This window comes from Carassius auratus, unplaced genomic scaffold (assembly GCF_003368295.1).
Source record: "Carassius auratus strain Wakin unplaced genomic scaffold, ASM336829v1 scaf_tig00217171, whole genome shotgun sequence".
In the NCBI taxonomy this organism is placed as follows: Eukaryota; Metazoa; Chordata; class Actinopteri; order Cypriniformes; family Cyprinidae; genus Carassius; species Carassius auratus.
Genome location: NW_020528927.1, coordinates 24,131 through 44,306, shown reverse-complemented (window position 1 = coordinate 44,306; position 20,176 = coordinate 24,131). Strand labels below are relative to the sequence as shown.

The 20,176-nt window shown below is 41.5% G+C and overlaps 3 protein-coding genes across 3 annotated transcripts; 2 read left to right on the top strand and 1 right to left on the bottom strand.

Annotated features, from left to right (window-relative positions):
- Window positions 1-256: 256 nt before the first annotated feature.
- Window positions 257-1,216, bottom strand: LOC113100094 (olfactory receptor 19-like). Its single transcript, XM_026264968.1, has one exon. The coding sequence runs from the start codon at window positions 1,214-1,216 to the stop codon at window positions 257-259; it is 960 nt and encodes a 319-aa protein (XP_026120753.1).
- Window positions 1,217-12,422: 11,206 nt separating this feature from the next.
- On the top strand, window positions 12,423-13,409 carry LOC113100093 (olfactory receptor 6N1-like). Its single transcript, XM_026264967.1, has one exon. It carries the CDS (start codon window positions 12,423-12,425, stop codon window positions 13,407-13,409), a length of 987 nt encoding a protein of 328 aa, XP_026120752.1.
- A 5,529-nt stretch (window positions 13,410-18,938) lies between these two features.
- LOC113100092 (olfactory receptor 6N1-like) lies at window positions 18,939-19,904 on the top strand. Its single transcript, XM_026264966.1, has one exon. It carries the CDS (start codon window positions 18,939-18,941, stop codon window positions 19,902-19,904), a length of 966 nt encoding a protein of 321 aa, XP_026120751.1.
- The last annotated feature ends 272 nt before the right edge of the window (window positions 19,905-20,176 follow it).

Below are 20,176 nucleotides of genomic sequence, written 5' to 3'. Positions count from 1 at the left end.
TCAAATAGCCACTATCATCATAAATAAACTGCAGATTTGAGGTTTAAACAACTACTTTCTCACCTGAAAATACAATTACATTCCGTGACACAACAACAGTAGCATTTAAAAAATTTAGTGTTTTTTTTTTTTTTTTACCATGACCACACACTGGGAGAAATGCTGGATGTCTAGAACACACATGATAAGCACAGTCCAAGTGCTGATACTGGATCAAATCACAAGTATCAGTGTTATTAAATTGGGAAAAAGAGGTCTATTTATGAGATGGGTATATGAATTGTCGTTTAAGAAGTCTTTTCACAGACACCATGAACTCCTCTGTCATGAATGTGTAGATTATAGGGTTAAGCATTGGAGGAAGTGCAGTGGTTAGAGAAAGATTAATGATCCTTGTGTTAGTGTTAATAAAGGGCCAAAATGCATATGTAAGAGTGATGGGTACATAAAATATAGCCACTAATATTAAATGAGCAGAACATGTCTTTGTGGCTCTCTGACGGTCTTGTGGAGTTGTGATTTTGAACAATGTCACAGCTATGCATGTATATGAAAAGATAATAAAAAATACGGGAAACCCAAGGATGATTGCTGGGAACAAATTGGCTATCACAGAACTCGGGAAATTGTTGTTACAGGCAGAACGATATATAGGCCCATGATCACAGTAGAAACTGTTAACAGTGACAATAAATTTGCAGAAAGAAAGTCGGCTCATGAAATTTACTCCAATAATTGTAAGTAACAGTACTAGTGTCCACGAAGCACCAATTATAACAAGCATTGATACGTGGGTCACAATCATATGATACCTCAGTGGTAATGAAATAGCAACTAATCTGTCAAAAGACAAAATAGTGAGAGTAAGTGACTGCATTGCAAGAAATAACAAAACAGAGAACATATTGGACATGCACAATCCATATGGTATCAACTGATTCCCAAACAAAAACGTGTCCAGTAGTTGAGGGATTGCAGCTGTACTCTCACTAATGTCGGTCAAAGATAAATTAAAGACAGCTAAATACTTAGGAGTGTGAAGATTTCGATCCATAATGATAACAAACATGAGGCAAGAATTTCCAAGCACAGTAATAATGTACACAAAAAACAGAAATATATAATAGTATCTCATGTGAGGAATGCCAGAAAAACCACTGATGTAGAAATAAGACGGGAGAGAAATATTCCTGTTTTCGGTTAATTCAAGATTCATGAACATTTCATTCACTGATTCTGTATTCATGTTGTCTGGGAAGAAAAGCACAAACTGAGTTATATTAAATATAGCAACAACTACTACATTATAGTTAAGATTTTCAATTGGAACCTAACCAAAAAGCCCAAACTTACAAGCATATTCGATTTCTAAAAACATATTTTAACATGAATGCAATGGTATAAAAAACTAAATCTCATATTGTTAAATTAAACTCAAATGTTATATATAATACACAAGATTTCAAGAGAATGCTAAAACGCAATTAACGTACAGTATGATATACCCATAGAATTGTGGAGAGCTGCTCAATGGGGCCCTGGAAAGCTCAGGCTTATACAAGCACACAGCCCTGTAAAAAGACCCCTGACCTGTTACATACTGAACTATATTTGCAGCTGATTATGATATGAATGCCAGGCCTCTCTGGAATTGTCAACTGACCAATCATGATGATATGATTAGCTGTCTACATAACATTCATCAGCTAATCTATAGAGAGGAGAAACTGACACTGTGAAGGATGGCCTTCGCCATCAAAAAGTATGGAAATTATATATTACTTTACAAATAAGTCAGGTTTCCTACCTTTTAAGTTTTATTGCAGTAAATTATATACAGTGTTCTGTGGCTATATGTCAAATTGTGTACATTTATATTACCAATGACAGTCATCAGCTGTTTATTATTAAACAGTTTGTTTATTCATAATATGTTGTGTCTGTTGTGTTATTTTAAGTTAAATTAGTCTGTATGTAAGATGATTTCTTTAGCTAAAGAAAAGCCATTCATTGAATGTGTGTGCATTGAGAATCTGTAGTAATCAACAAGTGTTGCATCACCTAATTATGAAGTGTCTGTTCCAAAGGATAATGAGAAATATGTTAATTACCCTGTAAATAGCACTGTTTGCGCTCAGGTAAATCTGTGGAGAGGTTCATACAGAGCCTGAGAGATTTCAGTCTCGAAGCTCATTAGTGTAAACAAGGGAAAAACAAGTGAACTGTGACATGCAATGTACCCACAAGAAAACAGATACAGAGGAGGCAGAGGTCACATAGAACATAATATTATTTTATTTTTTTAAAAAGAAGAAAGAAAGAAAATATTCCCTGTCTAGTTCATTTTCCGAGAGAGAAAATGACTACTCTAAACTCTTTCCTCAAGATAAGAAGTACTTAACTCCATCTACTGGACCAGTTAAGAATCATAATGGGGACACTAAAACAGTTTAATTTTACAGAAACATTAAAATATTTTGGGGAAATGTCTACAAAATGCAACAAACATGACAACTTGACAGCTTGCCTCAATAAATATACAAAGAAATTGTTATTCCATAAAATAACAACATAACATTTTGACGACATGCTCCCTAACCAGACAATAAAAAAAGACTGTCATAGACTGTGGAAACTTAACACTAGACTTCCAACAACTTGGGCTAAGAGCTTGTCCACCCTTCCTCCAGACTCTAGGACCTTGGTTTCCAAATGAAATAGAAAACTTGCTTTCATCTGAAAAGAGGACTTTGGACTACTGGGCAACAGTCCAGTTCTTCTTCTCCTTAGCCCAGCTAAGACGCCTCTGACGTCTGTGGTTCAGGAGTGGCTTAACAAAAGATATACAGCAACTGTAGCCAAATTCCTTGACAGGTCTGTGTGTGGTGGCTCTTGATGCCTTGACCCCAGCCTCAGTCCATTCCTCATGAAGTTCACTCAAATTCTTGAATTGATTTTGCTTGACAATCCTGCGGTTCTCTCGGTTGGTTGTGCTCCTTTTTCTTCCAAAGATTTTCCTTCCACTCAACACTCTGTTAATATGCTTGGATACAGCACTCTGTGAACAGCCAACTTCTTTGGCAATGAATATTTGTGGCTTACCCTCCTTGTGAAGGGTGTCAATGATTGTCTTCTGGACAACTGTCAGATCAGCAGTCTTCCCCATAATTGTGTAGCCTAGAACTAAACCGAGAGACCATTTTGAAGGCTCAGGAGGAAACCTTTGCAGGTGTTTTGAGTTGATTAGCTGATTGGCATGTCACAATATTCTAATTTGTTAAGAATTGGTGGGTGTTTTTGTTGAATGTGAGCCAAAACTATCACAATTAAAAGAAGCAAAGACTTAAATATCTTTAGTCTGTGTGCATTGAATTTATTTAACACACAAGTTTGAAGTTGAATTACTGAAATAAATGAACTTTTCCACGACATTCTAATTTATTAAGATGCACCTGTATATTCAAACTTTCTGAGTTTTCATAACCTTGCAGTTATAGATGCTGTCTGCATCTTTTTGCCATTCTCCTTCACAAAAGCTTTATTTCTATCCACATGTGAGTACATTAATGCCCAATCCCAAATCTATTTTATACCCCTTACCCTACCCTCCACTTACCCCTTACCCTTGTCCCTTGAAACAGAGTGTCAAGGGGTAGGGGTGAAAATATTGCCCTAAGAATTGGGACACCACTACTATGCCATCACACATCATCATTCGTCTAGCTCCTACAATATACACATATACTGGTGTGCAGTTGTACATTAGAGCCTTTAATTATTGTTCTGTATTAATGCACTGAATACTGACACACACACATGAATATCGGAAATCGCGTAGCTCACACATCCAGGAGAAAAACTTTTCAACGCTGCCCCACGACTTTTATTAAATACAGTTTAAATACTGAATCACTAAATTATATTTTCCAGCAGCGAGAGGATAAAATCGCTGTTTTTAAGTAGACTCACTCTAAAAAGAGAAACACACAGACGCGCATTCGCGCAACTTCAATCTCTCTCTCTCTCTCTCTCTCTCTCTCTCTCTGTCTCTCAATGTTTGAGAAAAGGGTTTAGTGATTTCTAATTATTGGGGGGACTAGCCCTCTTCAATGTCTTCGGTGGTTATCGCCTGCCCCCTTCAGGTTGGTGGTGAGCTCCTGCCTCCAATGGAGGAATTTAAGTATCTTGGGGTCTTGTTCACGAGTGAGGGAAGGATGGAGCGGGAGATTGACAGGCAGATAGGTGCAGCTTCTGCAGTGATGCGGTTGATGTACCTGTCTGTCGTGGTGAAAAAGGAGCTGTTCCGGATGCCTCCTAAACGCCTTCCTGGGAAGGTGTTTCGGGCACGTCCCACCGGAAGGAGGCCCCAGGGAAGACCGAGGACACGCTGCAGGGACTATGTCTCCCGGCTGGCCTGGGAACGCCTCGGTATCCCCCCTGAAGATCTGGAGGAAGTTTCTAGGGAGAAGGAAGTCTGGGCATCTCTGCTTAGACTGTTGCCCCTGTGACCCGGCCCCAGATAAGCGGAAGAAGACGGATTGATGGATTAACCTACATGCTCATACTTCTTTGGAATGGCATTAATCTGTGTATTATCTCAACTAACAGGCATTTATACATACCAATGTACATATTAATCTGTAATCTAGCTGTTGTTGATATAATGTTCTCTGCTACCTGCAGACCAACCATGATCTCAGTGCTGCTGGGTGAGATTTAAACCATTTCACATTACTCTTGCATCTCAAGAATGTACTTCTATCATCTTGGTGATTTCACAGAGTGCATGGGTCTGACATTAATGGCAATAGACCAATTTATTGCGATCAGGCTTCCATTGAGATACCACAGCAGAGTGAAATGCACTTTTGATTGTAGCCTCTCTAATTCCTCCCTTAATAAACCCCACTGTTTATTGCACCAGAACTAAACAGATCAGAACAAGGCTAGCAGATGTATTTTCGTGCAAAGAAATTGTACCACATCATTTAAAGTTAATTTCAACAACTTTATTGTCTTAATTCTGATTGTGATTATGTTTCTTGTTTTGATAATGTGTTTTGTGATGCTCCTGCTAATGTCAGAAACTATAAGCCATAGCATAGACATACTTATGTTGAATTGCCTGTTTTGCAATAAAGCAAATTAAATAAGTAAAATATTTGTTAAATATATATATTTTTAATGACAGAATTAGCAGAAATTTGAAACATTAAACAGATAGACTTTCTTTGTATTGAAAAAAATAGCCTACTTGTTAAACAAAACGTCTCAGGTTACGAATGTAACCATGGTTCCCTGAGAGAGAACGAGACACTGCGTCCTCTGAAGGGACACTATGGGGAACACCTCGTCGTGACCCGTGTCTGAAGCATACTTTGAAAAACGCCAACATGTTGGCCAGCGACAGCCTCTGTCGTCGCTACCGGCGCGACTATAAATACGCGCCCGTAGGACCCATCACTTATCTTCTTCGTGAAGCTTGCGTCCAAAGCATGGCAGGGAGCTAGAGGACGCAGTGTCTCGTTCCCTCTCAGGGAACCATGGTTACATTCGAAACCTGAGACATCTCCTGAGACTCTGTCAAGGGAACTTCGAACTGCGTCCTCTGAAGGGACACTATGGGGAACAGTATACCCACGCCACCATGCTGAGGGGAGTGCAGGCCAGAAACATGGCAAACACTAAGTACCAACTCTACCATTTCACCTGTAGTCGCCCCTGGGACGGTTCGACGGCTGTCCGTGACATTATCCCTTATGGCCAAAGGCCTAAGCTACATACCCAACTTACCTGTGGGGCCTCAGCCCGGGGTAGAGCTGAAGTCTTGGAATCACAAAAGATTCCTTTAAAGGGATACGGCTAAGAACTTAACATTGTCTATTACCAAGTCTTGCCTGTCACAAAGGAGGGGCTCTCGTGGCACTCTGATAGAGCAGCTCGTAAATGGAATGGCCCGGGAGCAGAGCAATTCGAGGACGGAACGTACAGATGAAGCCTCGGCCACACCTGTACCATGGCGTCCAGCCCCAATGGAGCTGGATGAGTCAGAGGAAGCCAGAGGGGATAGTGTGATGCTCTCGAGCCGCAAAAAACGATCCACCCAAATCTGGCCAACCTTCCCAACTCTGCTTCAACACCTTGGTGCGAAGGCGCCATTCCCGAGCCTCAGCCCCTGCCTCAGCAGGATGTCTGCTCTCACAGTGCGTCTCATAACAGTATGTAGTACTGGAGCGCTCTGAAGAAAAAACAGAGAATTCAGTCTCCCATGAGAGGAGGAGTCCGAGCTCCGAGCAGCATGCTCATAGGCGACCCTTTCAGAAAAGGGGAGCGCTGCTAACTACCACGAGAATAGCCCACACAGCCCCCCATGTTGAGGGGCAGTGATTGAGGTGTATAACAAATACACACTGGTTGAATGAAGCCCAAGGAACCTCGGGGCTAATCATCTTAAGAAAGGGAATGAAGCGGAGCGCGTAACCCTTACCATACAGGATTTCAGAAAGTGTGCAGAGTCTTGCGTGCACACTTACCACTTACGTGGATTTCAGACAGTGCGCAAAACCATGTGGTTTTGAGAAAGTACACAGGCTTAGCGTGTGTACTGAAAGGTTACCTGACAACCACAGTATGTGGGAGCTCACCTTCAGAGAGACCTGTGAAGCCTACTATCTGATAACCACAATATGTGGGAGTTCACCTACAGAGAGGCCTAGAGAGGCCTACTACCTGTTACCAGATAACCACCTCAGTGGAAACTGAAAGTAATATGGAACTCGACTCCAGGGAGGCCTGGTGAGGCCTACTACCTGACAACCACAAACCGTGGGAGCTCGTATTTTTTGAGGAAACACACAGTATGTAGGAGCTAAATCTCCAGGGAGGCCTGGTGAGGCCTACTACCTGACAACCACAGTATGTGGGAGCTCGCCTTCAGAGAGACCTGGTGAAGCCTACTATCTGAAAACCACAATATGCTATTTAGTGGAAACGCACAGTATGTGGGAGCTAAATCTCCAGGGAGGCCTGGTGAGGCCTACTATCTGGCAACCACAGTATGTGGGAGCTCACCATCAGAGAGGCCTGGTGAAGCCTACTACCTGATAACCACAATATGTGGAAGTCCACACAGCCCCTCATGTTGAGGGAAGCGATGCTTGAGGTGTATAACAAATACACACTGGTTGGATGAAGCCCAAGGAACCCCGGGGCTAATCATCTTAAGAAAGGGAACGAAGCGGAGCGCGTAACCCTTACCGTACAGGATTTTAGAAAGTGCGCAGAGTGTTCACGTGCACACTGACCACCATGTGGTTTTGAGAAAGTACACAAGCTTAGCGTGTGTACAGAAAAGCATCGCAGAGGCGCTGGATCGTACGGGAGAGGCGAGCTCCAACCCCCAAGCGAGGGGAGCATCACCCGAGGCAGCACATACAGAAGGACTCCGTAACTACCTCCCCGGATGCGCCAAGCGGCCAGGCGGCCCCTCAGGGTGACCTGGCCGGACATCCATGAAATTCCCTGCAGTGCTGTGCCAATTCTGATGATCAGCCAAGCTCTGTAAAGGAAACTCACAGAGTTGTTAGTAGACATATAACCACCAGCAACATAACACCCATAAGCAGGTAAAGCAAGGGTTATGTACTCACCCACCCTCCTGTACTGGAGTCCCGCTTGCGGGGCGCCCCCTTCTGGTCCGGACCGTCAGTAAGGCGGTTACTATGCTCTTAGCATAGAACCAACCAAAACATCATAGGTCCAGGAAAGGAGACTGTTATGTGAGAAACTTTCCACCTAACCTCGATCAGGTGGAGAGCTGGTGGCTACAGGGGAATTAGGCAGGGGAGGATAAAAACAGAAGTTAAAACAGAGGTAAAAAACATCCGGAGCTACTAGGTATCGCTCTGATCCGGGGCGAGGACGCTGCCTCATCTGAATCACATCCCTCAGACCCTGCTTACCTCTCCGTGACCCGCGGTTCCTCTTGCCCCTGCCCCTAGGCGGGGGAGGAGCGCGAGCCGCGACACTAGCCTTCCGTGCCCATCTACGATCCTCAGATCGAGATGGGCCAGGACCCCTTTGTTGTTTGGGCTCGGACCTGGACCTTCGTGGAATGAAGGATTTAAAGGCAGCGGAGCGCGCCCTTGCCTCCCTGAACTTTTCGACCACCGTCTCGACGGAGGTACCGAAAAGCTCAGAAGGCGAGACCAGAGCATCGAGAAGAAACCCCCTTTCTTCCCTCCCGATGTCTGCCAGGTTCACCCACAGATGTCTCTCCGTTACCACCATGGCCGCCATAGATCTGCCCATGGTAGAGGCGGCCTGCTTGGTAGCCCGGAGAGAGAGGTCTGTGGTGCGGCGCAGCTCGGCTACCTGGTCAGGTGAAAGGCCCTCGCCTGTATCCAGGTCCTTCAGCAGGTCAGCCTGGTAAGCCTGAAGCACTGCCATCGTGTGCAACGAAGCCACAGCCTGGCCTGCTGCCACGTATGATTTGCCATTTAAGCAGGATGTATCCTGGAGGGGCTTAGATGGCAAAGAGGGAGATTTAAGAGAGGACGTTTCACCCACAGAGAGATAGCTAGCCAGCGTCTCTTCTACAGGGGGCATCCTCTCATAGCCGTTTTCGTGCATGCCCTCGATATTAGCATAACTCGTATGCTGAAACCGATGGATGCGAGAGGAAAATGGCTTCTTCCATTCCTTTTCGACTTCTGCATGCAAGTCAGGCAAGAATGGAAGGCTCACTTGGGCTGGAGGGCTATGGTCAGACAAATAACGCTCATCGAGGCGACCTCGTGACGTTACCTTTCTGGCACGTTTCCATGGCAAGTCTGATTTTGCCGTGGTGAGATCCATAACCTCTAACAGCTCCTCATACGCAGGGCAGGAGGATTGAGAAGGCTCAGCCTCAGCTCCTTCGCCACTCTCAGACATCTCCTGCTCTTTCTGGGTAGAACCCAGCAGAGCACTAACTTCAGTGTCAGAAGGGGTTAATGACAACACATCTTCCTCCCGAAGTTCGCTCTCTTTTGCCGCAGGAGAGTGTGAGAGGAAAAGTCCCTCTCTACACTCCTCAGCGAGATCCACCTGTGATCCCCACAAGCTCATTCTGCTCCGTGCCTCGGCAACGGCGGGGCCTGAGCCGCGAGATCCAGATGGCTGTCCCTCTTTCCTCGAAAAGAGAGACAAACGAGAACGGAGCTTTTTCATAGAAAAACGCTCGCAGTGCGCGCAGATTGCCCCCTCAAGAACATCGCGCGTGTGCTCTTCGCCCAAACAAGAGACGAAAAGAGTGTGTGTGTCATCAGGTGTCAAATAACGCTGACACGGATGCACACACTGTCTAAACGCCTTGCTAATGGATGCCATTGTATAACAATAATAGATCGCTTTTACCGTTTTGGTCGTTTCTCAGATTTGCACGCTTCAAACAAAACAGTCAATGAAGACGAAGAAGATAAGTGACAGGTCCTACGGGCGCGTATTTATAGTCGCGGCGGTAGCGACGTCAGAGGCTGTCGCTGGCCAACATGTTGGCATTTTTCAAAGTATGCTTCAGACACGGGTCACGACAAGGTGTTCCCCATAGTGTCCCTTCAGAGGACGCAGTTCGAAGTTCCCTTGACAGGGAACTATTTGTACATGTATTGTGTATTTCATCTTTGTGTATGTGAAGCATAAAATTCTTCATAATTATAAACAAAAAAATAAGTCTATTGTCCCTCGTTTACTGGGTACTATGAAATGGCTCAGTGGTTTTGCAACATTAGGCAAAAAATACAATAAAAAATAAAACCCTAATCATGTTAGAGACAAGGGCAAAGCAGACATTTACTTTTAAAACAATGAATACTTATGTCTTTTTTAAATCTCAGTATTTTAATTATTATCCTTTTTTATTTAATGTTAAACAGAAAATATTTGTAGATTCATTGTTTACACTCACCGGCCACTTTATTAGATACACCTGTTCAATTGCTTGATAACACAAATTGCTAATCAACCAATCACATGGCAGCAACTCAATGCTTTAGGCATCTAGATGTGGTGAAGATGACTTCACTCAAAATGGGGAAAAGTGGATTTAATTGACTTTGAACTTGGAATGGTTGTTGGTGCCAGACGGGCTGGTCTGAGTATTTCAAAAACTGCTGATCTATTTGAATTTTCCATGCACAACCATCTCTAGGGTTTACAGAGAATGGTCCGAAAAAGAAAAAATCTTATCTTATATCTGCAGGGTATAAAAAAATAAAAATGGAAGTCATCATAAAATAGCATGTGTTGTCACTAAATACCCGGAAGTTACTAATTCTATTAAAACATTTGTGTAATGGGATCATTATCAGCTCAGCTATTAAATTAAAAAAGGCCTTTATGTACATTACTAAGTTGGCCTATACATTATGGTTCACAGTGACGTCTCTGTGATGAGTAATCTCACTCACTGGTTTTTGGTTCAATTATTACAAATTGGTTAACAGTGTTGGGGGTAACGCATTACAATTAATGCAAGTTACGTAGTCAGATTACTTTTTTCAATTAACTAGTAAACGCATAGTGCAACGCATTATTTTTTAATTTACAAAAAAAAATTAAAAATACTTTTTCAAATAAGTAACACCAGTTACTTTTTTCCATTTATTGATTGAAAGCTCTCCTGTCCCCATGCTGAGAGAAATCATGAAAAGATGTAACTTCAGTTCTAGGATAAATGTAAACATGAATTAATTCAACTAAAAAACAAAAAACAAATCAAAATTAATAAAAACAGTTAAAAAGCAACTCAGATTATGATGCTGCAATAATTAAATATGTTAAATAATACAAATATCCTTTATGTTTTTAATCTCATTTTATAATTTGCTGCTGACCTTTGATGATCCAATTCAACCAAACTAATAAGCAAAGATTACACAAGATAAACTAACGTTTTATAGAGTGTTGAATTTTCTTCCTCCGCATTCTACTGTACAGATGTGAATTTACATTTCCTTCAGCCTGAGACTTTTGGTGTGAAAGGACTTTTACATTCGCCAAAAATATAACTTTTTGTTTTATAAGCAAACAAGCAAGCCTAGCCCAGGTTCAAAAAGTACCGCAAAAGTAAGATAACGCAATACTTTCTATAAAAAGTAACTAAGTAAGATAATTACTAAAAAAACAGCCATGTTAGGGAGATGCTGTGTGTATTTACATAAAATTACAGTTACATAAAAACAGCCATGTTAGGGAGATGCTGTGTGTATCTAGGTAAAAGCAAATGCACTTTTTATTTGGCCTTCCAAAAGTAGATGCATTTAGGAATCTTTAAGATTACTTACAACAGGACAGCAATGCATTTTATGGATGACCGTTTCGTGAATCTAGGAGAGGAGGTTATTCTGACTTTGCTACGACAATCTGGCTCTTCTGAATCAACTACTGGAAGTATGTTTTTTTGTTAGTTTAAGTATTTGCTATTGAATGTTTTTAAATTCAGAGTTTTGCGAGTTGTGTGTGTGTGTGTGAGAGAGAGAAAGAGAGAGAGAGAGAAAGATGGTCACACAGTGGAGTCAACTGTCTTAACCGTCCATGGCTTGTATACCACAAACACATATCCGATTATGGAAAAGGGTGTCATTTGCAACTAGTGCTTGCGGTGTTCAGCCAATCACAATGCACTGGGTCAGCTGGCCAATCAGAGCAGACTGCGCTTGTCGGAAGTAGGGATTTTGTAGAAAACAATGCGTTTGAGTGAGGCGGGGCATAGAGGACCTACAATAATGTACAGTATTGAAAAAAAAAATGTAACATTAAAACATGTCATCATATTCTGTTACACCAAATACACAAAATAATGATCTTTAAAAAAGCATCATATGACCCCTTTAATACATTATAATTTTACTGGATATATAATTTTTTTTAATATATGTGTGTTTTTTTAACCACAAAGTACAATACTTCAGAGAATTTCTATGTTATTTAAGTCCTATGTTTACTCATTCATGGTTGCTAGGAAACCATAATGTACAGTCTGTAACATATTAAAATATAAAAGGCAGGATTTCAGACATGTGTTTATCTGAATAGGAAGAACATCTCAGGCAGTTTTATGCTATTTGTTATGCTATTTTACTACTCTGATTGGAATTAAGGAACTAAAGAAGAAAAGGACAATAATTATATTACATTATATCTTTTTTTTAATCTTAAGAATGCATGAAACACTTTTTGTACTTCTGATAAAACTATATTTCAACTTTCAGAGTTTTCATCACCTTGCAGTTACAGACACTTTCTGCATCTTTCTGCCATTTTCCTTTATAGGAGCTTTTTTTCAGTGCATATATGAGTGCATTGAGACCCTAATTGATTTCTCATCACCTGTACTAACTATATCTTGAAATATTTGGATATTGAGAAGTAGCTGACTGAAAATGGCAGCTGAAAATTACTCTGTAAAAAATGTAGACAGCTTTATAATCACTGGATTTGATCACCTGCAGAATCAAAAGCTCCTCGGATTCCTCATCTTATTAACCTACATGCTCATACTGCTTGGGAATGGCATTAATCTGTGTATCATCTCAACTAACGGGCATTTACACAAACCAATGTACATATTAATCTGCAATCTAGCTGTTGTTGACATAATGTTCTCTTCTACCTGCAGCACAACCATGATCTCAGTGCTGCTGGCTGAGATTAAAACTGTTTCATATTACTCTTGTATCTCAAGAACATACTTTTATCATCTCGGTGATTTTACAGAGTGCATGGCTCTGACATTAATGGCAATAGACAGACTTATTGCAATTAGACTTCCTTTAAGATACCACAGCATTGTAACAAATTCACGAACATTTCTGTTCATTTTTCTAACCTGGCTTGCTAGCTTTGCTGTTATAGGTTTTGTGATATCAAAAGCAGACAGTGCACCATACTGTCAGCCTGTCATCAGATATGTGTTCTGTAATTATGCTTCCTTGATCAGAGCTGCTTGTGTTAATCCTGAACCTTATTTTTTCATAACTACAATTATAAGTTTGGGGCCAATATGTGGACAGTTTCCCTTTATTCTGTGTACCTATGCTGTCCTGGCTTACAGCGTTACTAGACTCTCCAACAGCTCAAGCAAAAAGCAAATGATCAGCACCTGCTCCAGTCATCTCATTGTCTTGTTTAGTTATTATGCACCAAAGCTGGTCTCTATTTTACTAACTCGAATAGGAGTTGAGCTAAATTTAACAGAAAGGAATGCTGTTCTTATTGTAGCCTCTCTAGTTTCTCCTTTAATAAACCCCACTATTTATTGCACCAGAACGAAAGAGATCAGGAAACTATTAGCAGATATATTTTTGCACACAAAAAATTGTACCAAATTAAATCAAATCAAGTCAGTTTCAATAGCTTTATCATCTTAATTCTGATTGTGATAATGTTGCTTGTTTTAAAAATGTGTTGTTAATAATGCTAGAGACTAAATGCAAAAGCACAGATATGCTGATGTTGAATTGCTTGTTTTCCAATAAAGTAAAAGAAAACAGGGAAAATATTTGGAGCTCTGTTTATTTTTTTAAATTACAGTATTGGTGGACATTTAAAATGTTAAACAAAATTACTTTCTATACATTGACAAAAAGCCTACCTGTGAAACAAAACAGTTTGTAGATGTATTTAATATTTACATATGGAGCTTGAATCATAAGCATGAATAATATTAAATATCATAATAAATGTAAAATTAAGTCTGTTGTCCCTCAGCACCAGCAATATCAGTTATTGATTCTGTTAAAACATTTGTGCACTGGGATTTAAAGCACGTATCTGTCAAGGTTAGGCAAGGAGGAACTCAAGTGCAGACAGGGAATCACAAAACAAGGGGTTTATTCACAAAAGGGGAAAACAAAACCCACGAGGGGGAAAACAATAGCTAGGGAGAAACAAAACAACTTAACAGGACAGGATTGACATGAAAAAACAAACTCTTAAACACTAACTACAAACAAACACTCACGTTAATACAAAGACTTCTCAAAGGGGGTTACAAGGGTAAACTTCTCACAAGACTGACCAGTAGGAATACATATGTGAAACAATGAACCGACGCAAGACAGAGCACACTAGGAGATCTAAATAGGGGGAACAATCAAGACACGACAGGTGGCACAGATGGGACAATCAAGACACGACTAGGTTAACAAGGGGGGCGGGGCAAGGGAACGAGACAACACAAGCACATGGCCCAAAGACAAGGCCATGCGCTTGTACACAAAACACGGGTCTGTCATGATCCTGCCTCAAGACTAGGAAAAATCAAGGACACGAGGGCAGAATCATGACAGAACCCCTCCCTTAAGGAGCGGCTTCCAGACGCTCCTCAAGGGAACATCAAACACGGGACACGACTGACATGACAGACTGGGACACAGACACAAACCAACAAGACATGACGAACAACAACAAGGGCAAACATGAATACACAACGGCAGGGTTGGGGTGACAAATCAAAAAAAACAAACAGGGAAGGGGAGGGGGCGGGACCACAAAGTTCATGGGGGACAGACCAGGGCGGGTGGGAGGGGTAGGAATCTTAGGAGGACAGGACGAAGGCTGACGACGGGGGGTACGGGCAGGTCTGGGTGGTGAGGGGCGGGGAGGGGTCTCGGGACAACTGACAGGGGACATGACAGGAGCAGACAAGGGACGCGGGGCAACACTTACGGGACGCGGGGCAAGACTTACGGGACGCGGGGAGACGACATCTACTGGACACGGGGGGACCACATCTACTGGACACGGGGGGACCACAGGACACGGGGGGACATTAACGGGACACATGACTACATCAGCAGGACACGGGGCCACCTCAACAGGACACGGGGCCACATCAACAGGACACGGGGCCACATCAACAGGACACGGGGAGACAACGGCTGGACACTTGGGACTTCTGGGGACAGGGTCAGGGGACAAGACAGGACTGACGGGGATTTCTAAAATTTGGACAAGACGGGACAAATAATCAGAAAAGGCTTTAGCAGCTAGGATAATAGGCATCTCCTTATGAGATGAGACCGACTGTACAAGAGTCTTTGCTGCAGAGTCGGCCGCGGCTTTCTCCTCCGCTCTCACGACTGCAGACTTGCATACAGCTCTCTTCCTTGCCGGCTCGGGCACGCCAGCGCTCACCGCTGCTGGCTCGGGCACGCTCACCGCTGCTGGCTCGGGCACGCTCACCGCTGCTGGCTCGGGCACGCTCACCGCTGCTGGCTCGGGCACGCCAGCTCTCTCCGCTGCTGGCACGGGCACGCCAGCGCTCACTGCTGCTGGCACGGGCACGCCAGCTCTCACTGCTGCTGGCACGAGCACGCTCACCGCTGCTGGCTCGGGCACGCTCACCGCTGCTGGCTCGAGAGGAGACAGGGTCACAGGACCGGCAGGCCCCTTCTTCTTCCTCTTCCTCCTCGGGCGCGGTGCAGAGGCTACAGCTGGGTCAGAGGCGGGTTGGGGGAGTTTGGTCTCGGGTAGGGCAGCCTCGGACGCCGAAGACTCTGAAGCTGACTCCCACGACAATCGTCTCCCTCGCTTCATGGGGAGACTGCTGGCTGTGGAAGGCGCCTCAGGACTCTGGGGGGGATCTGCCTGTTCCCCCAGGGTTGCCACGGCCAGGACACGACCCTCTGGGATCGTTGGCAGCTGGGTAGGTGGGGACCTCTGGGGCTCCTCCTCTCGCCCGCTCGCTCCGGAACGACCTCCCCTGGTCCCCCGGAACACCACAAGGCGAGAGCCCTCAAAACAATCTCGCTGGCTGGCTGATGCCATCCAGCATTGCCTCCTGTCTGCTGAGTTCCTTCGTGGTCGGTTCATTCTGTCAAGGTTAGGCAAGGAGGAACTCAAGTGCAGACAGGGAATCACAAAACAAGGGGTTTATTCACAAAAGGGGAAAACAAAACCCACGAGGGGGAAAACAATAGCTAGGGAGAAACAAAACAACTTAACAGGACAGGATTGACATGAAAAAACAAAACTCTTAAACACTAACTACAAACAAACACTCACATTAATACAAAGACTTCTCAAAGGGGGTTACAAGGGTAAACTTCTCACAGGACTGACCAGTAGGAATACATATGTGAAACAATGAACCGACGCAAGACAGAGCACACTAGGAGATCTAAATAGGGGGAACAATCAAGACACGACAGGTGGCACAGATGGGACAATCAAGACACGACTAGGTTAACAAGGGGGGCGGGGCAAGGGAACGAGACAACACAAGCACATGGCCCAAAGACAAGGCCATGCGCTTGTACACAAAACACGGGTCTGTCATGATCCTGCCTCAAGACTAGGAAAAATCAAGGACACGAGGGCAGAATCATGACAGTATCTGCTCAGATAATAATGGATCATTAAGAGGACCATTGTTTAAGGTGAAAGCATTGTGGCTCTGTCCCTGTTGGTATTGAGGAGCTATTGGGAAAAAAGACAGACCTACTCTGCAGCTTACATGGAAAATGATAAAATGTTGCTATTTTTAACATTAGAGTGGAAACAGCCATTTTTAACTTAAATGTCCAAGGCTTTCACTTCCAGTTATTTTACCTGTACAAAATCAGTTTGTTATGTCGCTGAATATTGCAAACTGGTATTATGTTAACATACATATAACAACAAATAGACATGCAAATACATACATGGTTCCTGATTTGTGGAAAAGTTCAATTATTGTACCGATACCTAAAAAAACTAAACCAATTCCTTGAAGATTACCATCCAATCGCCTTGACCTCCTTAGTTATGAAGATTTTTGAAAAAGAGATTAAGAGGTATATAATGACAGTTGCTGGACCACTTTTAGATCCGCTGCAGTTTGCATATCGCACTGGAAGAGGCGTAGATGATGCAAAACTGTTCTTGATAATACTCTTAGTGGTCATCTGGAAAACAGCAGAGCTTTTGTGTGGCGTTTGTTTGTAGATTTTTCATCTGCATTTAATCTTTTGCAACCTGTAACGTTAGGGCAAAAACTTATCAGTCAGTTTAATTTTAATCATGGATTAGTTTTATGGATTATGAACTTTTTATCAGACAGACAACGAAGGGTTAGGATTAATGATGTGTTATCAGATGTTGTAAATATCTCCACAGGTACCCCACAAGGGTGTGTGCTCTCTCCTATTTTGTTTATATTATATACAAATGACTGTCAGAGTTTGCAAGATAATAGTTACTTGGTAAAAAAATATGCAGATGATACTGTGTTGCTCTCCTTGCTTTCACATTCAGATCAGGAATATGGTTCTGTTTTGTACAATTTCATCACTGGGTGCAGTAATATGAAACTAAATCTGAACGTCTCAAACTAAAGAGATGATTATTAATTTTAGCAGGATGACATTAGCACTTCAACGATAGTCATTAATGGCACACATGTAGAAGAAGTAGAACAATATAAGTACCTGGGTACGGTTTTTGACAACAAGTTAAAGTTTGATCAGAATTCTGAGGTAAACGTCAAAAAGTCACATCAAAGATTGTTTGTGCTGAGAAAACTGAATTCTTTTAATGTACAGAGAGTTGTTCTTAAGTCTTTTTATAATTCATTTGTTGAAAGTATTTTGTCCTTTTCTTTTATTTGTTGGTTTTCTTCATTGTCTATAAAAAACAAAAATCGGTTGCAAGGTATTTTTAGCACGTGCTCTAAAATCATGGGTGTCCCCTTAAGAAGCTTTACTTCTTATTGAACAGCAGGTGATGAGGATGGCACACAAAATATTAGGAGATAGTACTCACCCGCTGCACTTGGACTTTGAGTGGATGGCCCTGGGGCGACGTTTAAGAGCAATTAAATGCTCTACTATCATTATAAATTTAATTTTGTGCCTGAAGCAATACGGTATATATATATATATTACATACTGTAATGCACATTATCTTTTGTTGTTTGTCAGAAAGAATGAAGAATATCTATCATCCAGACGTTTTCATTTTGACTGCCAACTCTTTAAAATACATCAAAACAACACTGAAAAACTATTATGATGAAAAGTGTTGAAAAGATGACATTCTCTAAACATTCATCACCATTTAAATCATAATGTAAACAAACAAACAAAAAAGATTTAAAATTAGGTATAAGGCCACTGAGCCAGAGCATGCTATTGTTGCACATACAATATTAATGTTTAGAACAATGCAAAGAATACAAAACCATTAGAAACTCAGACATCAATTCAGCATACACCATGAGATGGGTGAAAAAGTAAGATTAAAAAGAGCTAATTTCCCTCAAAAATTGCTACTACAGTTGACTTCTTGGGTGGCCTTTGCTTGAATGTTTTACCAGTATGATTATACTAAGTTCTTCACAACAGGCTTTACAAAATACGATATTAGCGGTTTAATTTTCTTAAAATATTCTATACTTTTTGACCTTTCAACTGTGTGTTTAAGACCAACATGAAAAACCATTGCTATAGAAAACCTATTTGTAATTGATTAATCACTGCTGCTGAAAAACTGTGACGCACAGTATGTGTCACCGAATTAAAACAATAAAAGGCACAACATAACACATACACATTTGTTGAAATGGATGAGAGCAACATCTGAGAAGCTCTTGTATAAGAAATTCTAATATTTGTAAAGATCTAAAAATGAATTTCTAAGGAAGAATCAGACTGGAAAATGTTTTGCATATTATTCATATTTAGAATTTAAAATGATCAAAACTCTTTTTATAATTCTGTTAAAACTATATTTCAACTTTCACAGTTTTCATCACCTGGCCATTACAGACGCTGTCTGCATCCTTCTGCCATTTTCCTTCATAGGAGCTTTTTTTCTGTGTATATATGAGAACTTCATGGGTGTAATTGTTGTCATATAATTTTATATATGTATTTTGAAATAGTTGTGTCTGAATTTTAGGAAGTGATTTACTGGAAATGGCAGCTGAAAATTACTCTGTGAACAATGTACAGAGCTTTATAATCACTGGATTTGATCACCTCCAGAATCAAAAGCTCCTCGGATTCCTCATCTTATTAACCTACATGCTCATACTGCTTGGGAATGGAATTAATCTGTGTGTCATTTCTATTAACAGACATTTACACAAACCAATGTACATTTTAATCTGTAATCTAGCCATTGTTGACATAATATTCTCCTCTACCTGCAGCACAACTATGATCTCAGTGCTGCTGGCTGAGATTAAAACTGTTTCATATTACTCTTGTATCTCAAGGACATACTTTTATCATCTCGGTGATATCACAGTATGCTTGGCTCTGACATTGATGGCAATAGACCGACTTATTGCGATCAGGCTTCCATTAAGGTACCACAGCATTGTTACAAATTCACGAACATTTCTGCTTATTTCACTAACTTGGCTCATTGGTTTTGCTATAATGGGTGTTGTGATATCAGTGATAGATAGCGTCCCATACTGTCAGCCTGTCATCAGATATGTGTTCTGTGATTATCCTTCTATGATCAGAACTGCTTGTGTTAATCCTGAACCCTATTTTTTCTTGCCTGCAATGATCAGTCTTTGGTTGCTATGTGGGCAGTTTCCCTTTATTCTGTGTACCTATGCTGTCCTGGCTTACAGCGTTACTAGACTCTCCAACAACTCAAACAAAAAGCAAATGATCAGCACCTGCTCCAGTCATCTCATTGTCTTGTTTAGTTATTATGCACCAAAGCTGGTCTCTGTTTTACTAACTCGAATAGGAGTCGTGTTAAGCTTAACAGACAGAAACGCAGTAACAATCATAGCCTCTCTTGTTCCTTCATTAATAAACCCCACTGTTTATTGCACCAGGACTAAAGAGATCAGGAAACGATTAGCTGATGTATTTTTGCACAAAAGAATTGTACCGAATCACTTAAAGGCTGTATCGTAAATAATATTATATGATAAAATTATATAATATTGTATTAAATATCATGGGCGATTCTCAAGATGTTGGTGATGCAAGGTGATTGACATTCATATTTTATGCTATGCTTACAGCAGTGGTGACTGGTGGAAAATGTTCTAAGTAGGGCTGTGATGTGTCACATCCATCAGTTTTAGCAAACATCCCAGTATGAAGTAATGCTAACAGAAACATACAAAGTTTAAGAAAAAAGTTTAAAAATGGAAAATATTGAGGTTTAAAACATTTTAAAAAAA